This window comes from Salmo trutta, chromosome 7, assembly GCF_901001165.1.
Source record: "Salmo trutta chromosome 7, fSalTru1.1, whole genome shotgun sequence".
NCBI classification, from domain to species: domain Eukaryota; kingdom Metazoa; phylum Chordata; class Actinopteri; order Salmoniformes; family Salmonidae; genus Salmo; species Salmo trutta.
Window position 1 is genome coordinate 33102536 of NC_042963.1, and position 10054 is coordinate 33112589.

The window sequence follows — 10054 nt, forward strand, 5'->3', positions numbered from 1 at the left end:
TATGGTAGTAGGTCCCAGGCGCACCAGTTTGTGTCAAGAACTGCAACGCTGCTGGGTTTTTCACACTCAACAGTTTCCCGTGTGTATCAAGAATGGTCCACCACCCAAAGCACATCCAGCCAACTTGAAACAACTGTGGGAAGCATTGGAGTCAACATGGGCCAGCATCTCTGTGTAATGTTTTCGACACCTTGTACTGTCCATGCCCTGATGATTTGAGGCTGTTCTGAGAGCAAAAGGGGTGGGGGGTGAGAAATACACTCAGTGTATATCTAACCAGTAACTCCACTGGAATTAATTATTGGTGACATTGATGCAGTCTTTTACTGATGCAGCCAGGTCACAAGTGTTGAGGAGTAAAACCACACAGTCGCTAATGCCATCACATGGTTACAAGGTACATTCATTGGTTAAGATACATTAAAGGCATGACCTATAAAAGCGCTGGCTTTACACTGTAGCACTTAAGAGCAACAATAGCAGCCTTTACATACATGTACTTCACTATCACATTGTACAAATCGCCATACACATGCCACACATGGTAAAGGCATAAGAGGGCAAAAGCTGATGACAAAGTAGCAAAGAGAGTTCACATTCACAGTTTCACTTTGCTATCGTAAAATAGCAAGAATAGAGATTATAGGTATAGAGCGTGTCCCACATTTTACAACACATCACATTCTAGATTAACCTCAAATAGCCTGCGTCAAACACTGGCACACGTTCACCATGCCTGCCACAACATCTATCCTACAATATGTTTGTTCTCACATCAATAGAATGCCCCAGCTCTCATAGGTCACTACTATTATATGGCTCATAGGTTAACATTTTCTGCAGCATCAGCCCCACAAAAGCATGTCTCTTCCATGGCATAAAATAAAACACAAAATAAAAACATGAGGACGTAAGCACAACATGTCCACAATGTGAGAATAATGTGAATATAACATATCCACAACATCAGTTACAGACTCTGGAGCACAGCTCTCCCATGGCAAAGAGGTATCATGTCAACACAGTTAGGATAACATATCCACAGAATCCATAGCTGCGGTGCAGTCAGAATCTGCTCTCATATTCACAATGCCAGTATAATGTAAAGATAATGTGTCCATAATGTGAGGATAATGTATCCACAGCAACATCCAGCCAGACTCGGGACTCTCTGGTTTCAGTCCCTCAGCCATCTCTAACGACTCCTCCTTCTTCTGCGCCAGCTCAAAGTTCTACAGGTCAAGGATGAACAAAAAAAACATATTATTAAAAGGTAGACTCAGCGATATGACGTAGATGCAGAAAGTAAACAGCATAGTGAGTCAATTTCCCCAACAACTAACAGCGTTGAAGCGCGAGGCTCAACTTCTCTGCTGTTTTGGTCCCGTGGCTACCACATTGTAAAAGTGTGAAGTAAACCCGTGCACATGCGCAGATACTGTGTGACTGTGAAAAGAAGTCATGCATCTTGCTCATCGCAATATCTGCAGTGCTGCTTGTGGCAATATGATTTAGCTGAGTCAGCCTGCTAAATGACTTAAAGGTAATCTTATCCAGAGCAACTGTCAGTCAAATACATCGAGCGAAGCTGGTTCTGGCATGAATTCAAGTCAGTCACATGATTAGTAAGCTGACAGTATCAGCTGAGTTTCTGATCAATCAGACATTGAACACACATGATGGCACTTCTTTCAAATAGACCTCAGAAAACTGCTGCCTTCTGGTTCTGCTCTTCTGTTTATCAAGGGCATGGCAGATACTCTGCTCCCTTACCCCTAGCTTTGTTTAGGTTCATTACCTGAGCATTTCCTTGGGTGGGGAGCAACCTTGAAGAGCAGACCCTAAACGCCAGACCAAATGTGTTATCATTCCCATTTTCTGTTCAATTAAATGTGAACTCAACCAAATACATTCATTCTAATGTCATAACCAGAACAACTGTCAGTGAAATAGCTGCAGTAAATTAAGGAGATGGAAACAGCAAAAGATATGAGTGTACAATATCAGTGAGCTAATATCTAGAGGGAAATATGTACTGTACCTCCAGCTCCTGCATTACTTCATCCATGAAGTCACTAGAGTTCTGCTTGTAAGACATTGCCATTTTGATTGTTTCTTTCAACATCTGGGAAACATTTTGAAAGACAGAAAAGGGTTTTCCAAGTTTTAGTTTTATTAAGCAAAGGAATATAGTATACAGAGTATTGTGTGTCTCTTAAGGACAATGTTGTCCATCCTCACCTTGACTACGTTGGTCCCATCAGCAGCAGATACAAAGTACAAAGGAAGTCCCTGCTTCTTGGCAAAGTTAAAGTTCCTCTGGGTCACCTTCATATCAGCTGCAAACAACAGAGTAAAAATACAAATAAAATATTATTAGAATTAGCCTGTGTGGCTGGACTCACCATCTATCTTATTAGCCACCACCACACAGGGGATCTCAGGCCTGTACTCCCTCAGGCCTGTACTCCCTCAGGCCTGTACTCCCTCAGGCCTGTACTCCCTCAGGCCTGTACTCCCTCAGGCCTGTACTCCCTCAGGCCTGTACTCCCTCAGGCCTGTACTCCCGCAGGCCTGTACTCCCTCAGGCCTGTACTCCCTCAGGCCTGTATACCAGCTGGTCAGGTTCTTATAGGTGATCTTCCTCTGCACATCAAACACCTGACAAAGACAAGTACAGTCAATGATACAGGCTATGACATAAGTATGAGCCTTGAAGTAATGTTATTGTCTTAGCAGCTAGTGTGAAGTCTTACCATGATACAGGCGTGAGCCTTGTGGTAGTATGAGGGATGCATGCTCTGGAACCTCTCCTGTCCGGCCGTATCCCAGAAGTCTTTGGGGCAGACATAAGCACAAACACAGCTGAAGGCAACCAAACAGATAGCAAGTCAACCAGATAACATAATGTCAAGATTATGGTTCACAGCAATAACCAATCAGTTTACTATAGCCTTAACAACTCTTCAGTCTAAACCAGACATGTTGATAAGAAAACAACTGATAAACATACCTACTAATACAGCCTTGCTGTCGATGGTGGTAGTGTATTTGTAGAGCGTCAGGGCATAGGTTGACAGCTGCTGGGGATGACTGGAAAACAAGTTAGGGAATAGAATAAACAACTTTGTCAACACTCTATACTGTAGCTACACATTGCTGGTCAAAAGGCCTGTCGGCACACTGGATGACTAACCTGCTACAAGCCAAATCAGTTACTGCATGAACTATTGAGAAGGCATTGGGTTTCTTTCAGTTTAAAACTATCAATATTAGGCAACACAAAACGTTACTTAGTTAGCTACATCAAGCTAAAAGACTGATGAATTTCTTCTGCGATCATGCAACACTCAAAACCCAATTACAGAAATCATAGATGAGAGCGCCAGTGTGAGAAAGGATACTATCCGTCTATCAGAAACCTCTCCATCAGCCTGTAAAACAAAGAAGCAGTTGTTAACATCTCCTACTGGGTCACAAATAGTAAGCACTACTGCTGATATAAAATGTAGTTACCTTTACTGAGAACGTTCAGCATCTTTGAGATGTATTTGCAGTGACAAAATGACAAGAAAAAGATGGCATGCTCCCCATCTAATTTACTTGGATTTTCCCACTGCACTGTCTCCAAGGCAGATTATCTTGACTTCTTCATCTGCATCATATTTATCTTGGTCCAGTTCAGGAATGCCACTGGCGTCCCCTGCCATTCTACCTTTAGGAAGGGGGGGATGAGCTGCGTCTCACAGCAGCTTAGCTAGTTAGCGAACGTAAACTAACGTTAGCTAGCTACAGTAAAGTATGTGGCTAGAAGTTAGCTAGCAAAAGGAATGCACTTAGTCTGTGATTAACGGTAAGTAATCGCTTAACGTTAGCTAACTAACTAGATATAGCTACACATATTTGCATGCATTTAATTAAAATATGACCCAAACCCATTCGAAGTCATGTCTAAGTTAACTTATTACCTAGCTGTCGAAACGGGCATGTTTTCAACCCGACGTTGGTTAGCTGTCTACAGTAACGTTAGCCTAGCCAGTGCAGTGGCTACTTGTTAGGGTAGCTAACATAACACACAGTCAGGGATATTGCTATGTCCCTGATATAACGCTATATCTAGCAACCTGCTTTAGCGGTCCGTAGTCTACCAAATAAGTAGAAAAACGTTATCGTTGGCAAAACGCTAGTTTTCAAAACGTTGTAGTTAGCATCTTCATGTTTTTGTAGCAACAGCTTCCTCCGGAGAATTTCTGTTTCTATGCAACGCAGACGCTTAAAGGCCCCCTTTTTTGTACGAGGCTGTTCCTATTATTGCCTGAAAATGGGTTATTTTGGGCTATTTCCAAAGATTGTCCAAAGGTTTATTTTTCCATGACAGAAAAAAGTATATTCGTTGAAAATGTATTTATTTATAACTAGCGTTATTTATTACCACAATTGTACACGTTTGACGTGAGTGAACATAGCCAAGTCATTTTGGTTTGAGAAGAATCATGTCAGATCAATGTTATATCAAACCACATCTTTGGTATTGGAACAATAAAATATTATAACACTAGGTATTTCAGAATAATTTTAATACTGAAAGTGGTCATAAACCTTTGGCATAATATCACACTCTGAGTCTCATGTGGTAAAATATGTGCAAATTAAAACAGTATTGGGCCAAAAAAAAGTGTTCCCCAAATCATAGCATTCATGCAACAAACAAGTGACACAAAATATGAAGGGAGGCCACAGGTGAACTAGTGTTTGGGTAGTACAAGCCTAATCCTTTTCCCCCACATAAGTATTCATAACGTTCACGCGTACGTGATAGCCGTTTTTCTCAGTTATTCAAATCAAATTGATGTGATAAAACATAGCCTTCATATGAAAAATATACTTTTGTTTTTCATCATCAACAAGGATTATGTGATTATCAGGTTAGCTTGTCTTCCAGCATCATGGTTCTCCATGCAGGATAGGCAATACATAAGAACAATAAGGCACAATTAACTACTTTCTTCACTGTAGAGCATTTTGATACTGCTGAATTTATTGCTGGGATAAGGGGGTAGGGATGAGGAAAAGGGATGTTGGGAAGGAATGAGGTAAATGGAGGAATGGGAAGGGTTCCTATTCTGCCAAGTCCACGATAAGCGGAGCGATGAACTCAGAATGACGAATTCCGAAAGAGAAGCTTGGAGGTTTGATCCTGGTGAAGGTCACCTAGGAACGGAAGACGGGCAGTTAGTGCATTACCCATGCAACGGAGGGTAGAAACAAACTTTGTAGAAGATATTTGACTATTTTAATTATTGTATAAGTACACAGTTATAGAAGTATGATATGGTTATGATGAGATGTCTTGCCTGTTCAGGGTGGTGAGCTCCAGGGCCTGGTTTCCTGGTGGTGTCTCCAGGCATGCTGTTGCGTCCTGTCATGCTGTAGTGGGGGGGTTTGTGTTTGTAGGTGCAGGGGTCCACCACTCTGTATGTCCCTGGGCCAGGAGTCTGATGTACAGATGGAAACACACAGGGAATAAGTGTGAGGGAAGAAAACAGTGAACGATAGGCCTACTAACTCAATCTGTCCATCATCGATAAAGAGGACAGATGAGATGTAAATTTTGAAGAGTCTGTGTTTGACATGTCAGATCTACCTTCTGCAGGTCCTCGTGGAAGCTGCCGATCTTGCTGCGTCCTCGAAGGGAGAAGTTAGGGGCGGAGGTTTTGTTGACGGTGGCTGGCCCCAGCACAGACGGCAGCATGTAAGCAGCAGGGCCTGAGAGAGAGGACACAAACAATCACATTTCGTAAATACACCAACATTCTATTCCACAGTTCTATCATATTTTCAGTGTTCATCGAACATGCTCACTGAATATTTGATCGATCACATTTTAAAATTCTACAGCTAACATTCTATTCCATGTCTCTTAAAGCCACAGTGTTGGATTTATTGAAGAGGATGTTACCTGGGGTCTGGTCGTTGCGGAAGCCTTTGCTCCTGGCAGACAGGGAATAGGCAGGGGCAGAGTAATATGCAGACTTCCCTGACCTCTCCGGGGAGTAGCGTCCTGAAACACCAAACAGACAGTTAGAATGAAGTCTTGAGTCTGTATGTGTGTGTAGTTTCTGAGACGGTGTGAGTTTTGAGCATGCTTGTGAGTGTGTGTGTGTGTGTGTACTCACAAGTGTGTGTGTTTATCCAAAGCGACTTAATCATGCGTGCATACATTTTATATACAGGTGGACCTGAGCTAAAGGTTGCCATTTGAGACGCAGCCCAATGTTTAGCCTTGTTTATCTTCCCGCTACATTCCTCTATGGAGGTGGTCTGTCCTGATAATGGATATGATGATGTCCTTCTGATGTAATAGATTCCAAAGGTGATCGTTGTTTAATGATGAAAAAATATAAGGCTTTGGCCTTGGTGGCCCTCGGGGTTGATAAGACTTCACACCTTAGTTAAGATAGGATTTTACGTTTGTGGATTTGGACATTTCTTAAAATAGTTGTGTCTTACATTAGCCTATTGGCTTTCTCTGTCTAAGCAAACTGGTAGTTATTTTAAAAAAATAATAATAATAATAATAAATAGCAGATTTTAGGCTTTAGAACTTGACAGATGTGTCGTTTGAAAAATCATGATTTATAGTCTCTTGATCAGAACCAATGTGAACGGAGGTTATCAACATTGTCGCTGAAAACAATTCCTCAGTCTGTTCAAGGGTTCCCACTTCTTGAAAAGAAACGTTGACATTTTATTAAATTGGATGTAGAAATTATAGAATTGTTGTTATCTGTAAAAGAAACATGTAAATGTACCAGAAAATGTGAAATGACACTGTGATGTCTGAGGACCAGTTTGTTTTTTGTGACTGTAACATCAATCAATCAATCAAATGTATTTATAAAGCCCTTCTTACATCAGCTGATGTCACAAAGTGCTGTACAGAAACCCAGCCTAAAACCCCAAACAGCAAGCAATGCATGTTGATTTTCCAGATGTTAAGGAGGTGTTAGTCATATTTTAGACCCACTGTTTGAGTACCACCCGCATTCTGTCTGACTGGTATCATTAAGGCACCACTGTGCTGTGCGTCCTCACATAAAACACATGCAGATGGAGCAAAAAAGAAAGGGTGTGTGTTACTGACCAGGTCCGGGGGTTTGGAACAGCTGGGGGTCATTGGGGCGGCTGTAGAGGGAGTATGCAGGGGTCCCGTCACGCCCAATCCTGGTGATGTTGGAGGGAACCAAGTACCCTGGCCCGGGGGAGCAGTCTGAGCTGAACTGGCGATGGCGTGTCCCAAAACTGAAGGCCGGTGCTTTCAGCTTCCTGGGGTCATGGTAGTTCAGACCTGAAGAAGAATAGGCGAAGATGATTGCCCATGTGTCTTTTTATACCCCAAAATAAAAAACAATCAACCAACTAATCAAAAGGTTAATAACAAATCAATCAATAAATCAATAAGTCAGTCAATCACTAAGTTAGTTGTACCTGTCGCTCCAGGCAGGGCATACTTGGGTCCAGGGCTGCTGTAGAGTGCAGCGATGGGGCCTCTAGGCTTGTGGGGCCTCCAGGAGCCAACCCAAACATCAGTGCCTGACATGATTAGTCTGTGGACAAGGACAGATGGAATTAGAGTAAATTTAAACTTGCTGGATGCTCATACCAATAGTGTTTCATTAAAAACGGCCTTTTTAGGATAGTGGAAAGCAGATTGCCTTAATTTGGGTAACTGCCTAACTTTTTAGAGCTGGTGAGTTAGTGCTGGTGTCTGGAGCTCGTTCGTCTGTTTGGTTGGTGTTCCAAACTAACTGTGGTGCAATAGTGGTGTGCACATAATTTATGTCATAATGGGATGTGCTCAGCTGCGCATTAAAATGTCTTACATTCTTGAGCAAAATCAGTGTGACGACTGTTTAGTTGCTTTACTCAATAAAATAGCCCTGTTTTATCTGTTGTAAGTTAGTTATATTAATACATAAATTATACTATTTATGGGTCTCCACTGCCTCGACGTTAGACATAACATTTCCCCTTAATTGAGACCTCTCTCTGAAATAAAAGTTTATAACAGCATACTAGTGCTGAAACTATGAACAGATATGAATTCATCATAACAATATAGACCTACCACCATACTGTTGACAATATAGGACACGGGCGATAAAAGATATATCTTCCACACCGACCATGACCAGGTGACTGCGCGTCTGCCTTCTGGTCTGGCTGTATTCAAATTGCCCGTTTATGTAAATGGCCAGCTGTTGGCAAGATAAATATTGATATAAGAAAAATCCACCTGATCTAAATGGCCAACCTGTATTGTTCGTGGTCTTCTCGGCACTGGTCTTCTCCGCACTGGGTGCTCCCTAGGACCAAACACTTGGAGCTCTGATTGTTTGACTTTGGTTGTCCTCATGCTCACTATGACTACGTTACCATGGAGACGCTATTTTGACAGGCAGGTTGGCTTTAAATTAACAATGTGGCAAAAAAATAAACCTGTTTACGATTACCAAAAATGAAGGACAAAATTATTCCGTTTTTTCTGTAATGCAATGCAGTCAGAACTTGTTCAAAGAGATCATTTCGTTTCTTGGTGTGTGTCTGTAGGGGTGGGGGGTAGATAATCCTCGAAGAAAACCAATTGTATTATTTTATTTAACCTTTATTTAACTAGGCAAGTCAGTTAAGAACAAATTCTAATTTACAATCACGGCCAAACCCGGACGACGCTGGACCAATTGTGCGTTGTTTTATGGGACTCCCAATCACAACAGGTGTTATGCCTGAATTCTCCCCTCCTTCGCGTTCTTTGCTGCGACTTGCTCGCTAGTTGAGATTTCTGCCCTTCAATCCGTTGTCAATTTAGCCTACATTTCACTGATCTTAGTAGCAGAAAGCATTTTAGTCTGCAGTTTTCGGTGTGGCTATTTGTTTCAAGAATATGTGGCGATTCTAACTTGTATGGCACCCTGTGCGAACCCCCAATTCAGCGCCCGCCCCCGCCCAGTGCCGCCCCCGGCAAAATGTCGCCCTTACCTGTTTATTATAACACACATACATTAATTATTAATTTCGGTTGCCTATCCTGACGTGAAGTTTGTTTTATATAAAGTATTTGACTCTGATGTGTGCAATAATTAAGGCTGCAGTCTATCTGACAGGCTCACTTTCCCGTTGAACATGTCATCTTTCTTCATAGAGGTAAAATGGATATCGATTTAGAGACATGACGTGTTATATTTCAGGATACGCTTTTCATATTTATTCGAAATTCCTGTGCTTTTTTGAAGATTTCTCACTAAAACAAGCTTATCTCTGAAATGTCAACGGAGCAGTGAGCATATACCAAGCGTTTTATTTTCAAAGTATTAAAATGTACAATTGCATTTAATTCAGCGAGTGGCGACCCATTATTTTGAGCCCCACGTGTTTAGCAAAAATGGGGGGCTTGCCTGTTTTGCATGTTACTTTGGCATTAACACGTGTCACATATCAGTATGCAAACAATAATAAAAAATAAATAAAATAAAAAAATATATATATACACACTACCTATCAAAAGTTTGTGGTCACTTAGAAATGTCCTTGTTTTTTTAAAGAAAAGCACCTCTTTTTTGTGCATTTAAAATAACATAAAATTAATCAGAAATACAGTGTACACATTGTTAATGTTGTAAATGACTATTGTAGCTGGAAGCATCTGACTTTTAATGGTATATCTACATAGGCGTACAGAGGCCCATTATCAGCAAATGAAATAAAATTGTATTTGTCACATACACATGGTTAGCAGATGTTAATGCGAGTGTAGCGAAATGCTTGTGCTTCTAGTTCCGACAATGCAGTAATATCCGAGTAATCTAACCTAACAATTTCACAACAATTACCTTATACACACAAGTGTAAAGGAAGTGTAAAGGAATGAATAAGAATATGTACATAAAAAAATGTATGAATGAGTGATGGTATAGAACAGCATAGGCAAGATGCAGTGGATGGTATAGAGTACAGTATATACATATGAGATGAGTAATGTAGGTATGTAAACATA

General features: G+C 41.2%; 2 protein-coding genes across 3 annotated transcripts; both read right to left on the reverse strand.

Annotated features, from left to right (window-relative positions):
• Nucleotides 1–298: 298 nt before the first annotated feature.
• LOC115197268 (rab-like protein 2A) lies at nucleotides 299–4266 on the reverse strand. The gene is made up of 9 exons (XM_029758641.1): nucleotides 3604–4266; nucleotides 3405–3434; nucleotides 3014–3093; nucleotides 2757–2836; nucleotides 2607–2661; nucleotides 2406–2462; nucleotides 2242–2339; nucleotides 2042–2125; nucleotides 299–1232 (listed from the first exon to the last, which is right to left on the reverse strand). The coding sequence occupies exons 1-9, from the start codon at nucleotides 3708–3710 to the stop codon at nucleotides 1026–1028; spliced, it is 798 nt and encodes a 265-aa protein (XP_029614501.1). The 5' UTR covers nucleotides 3711–4266; the 3' UTR covers nucleotides 299–1025.
• A 752-nt stretch (nucleotides 4267–5018) lies between these two features.
• Nucleotides 5019–8698, reverse strand: cimap1b (ciliary microtubule associated protein 1B). Of its 2 annotated transcripts, none has more exons than XM_029758642.1 (7): nucleotides 8315–8698; nucleotides 7489–7607; nucleotides 7145–7348; nucleotides 5960–6061; nucleotides 5645–5766; nucleotides 5355–5495; nucleotides 5019–5211 (listed from the first exon to the last, which is right to left on the reverse strand). In XM_029758642.1, exons 2-7 carry the CDS (start codon nucleotides 7598–7600, stop codon nucleotides 5119–5121), a joined length of 774 nt encoding a protein of 257 aa, XP_029614502.1. In that variant the 5' UTR covers nucleotides 7601–7607; nucleotides 8315–8698; the 3' UTR covers nucleotides 5019–5118. The 2 variants fall into 2 exon arrangements, with proteins under 2 accessions (XP_029614502.1, XP_029614503.1); XM_029758643.1 differs by lacking the exon at nucleotides 8315–8698 and adding an exon at nucleotides 8129–8285.
• Between the last annotated feature and the right edge of the window lie 1356 nt (nucleotides 8699–10054).

Coding starts and splice junctions, on each gene's coding strand:
- LOC115197268 (XM_029758641.1), bottom strand. CDS start 3,710: ATGGCAGGGGACGCCAGTGGCATTCCTGAACTGGACCAAGATAAATAT. Junction 2,837..3,013: donor CAGCAAGGCTGTATTAGTAG/GTATGTTTATCA, acceptor TCTGCCCCAAAG/ACTTCTGGGATACGGCCGGA. Junction 2,126..2,241: donor ATGGGACCAACGTAGTCAAG/GTGAGGATGGAC, acceptor AATGTTTCCCAG/ATGTTGAAAGAAACAATCAA.
- cimap1b (XM_029758642.1), bottom strand. CDS start 7,600: ATGTCAGGCACTGATGTTTGGGTTGGCTCCTGGAGGCCCCACAAGCCT. Junction 6,062..7,144: donor GTTCCAAACCCCCGGACCTG/GTCAGTAACACA, acceptor TTGGTGTTTCAG/GACGCTACTCCCCGGAGAGG. Junction 5,496..5,644: donor TCCACGAGGACCTGCAGAAG/GTAGATCTGACA, acceptor TCTGTACATCAG/ACTCCTGGCCCAGGGACATA.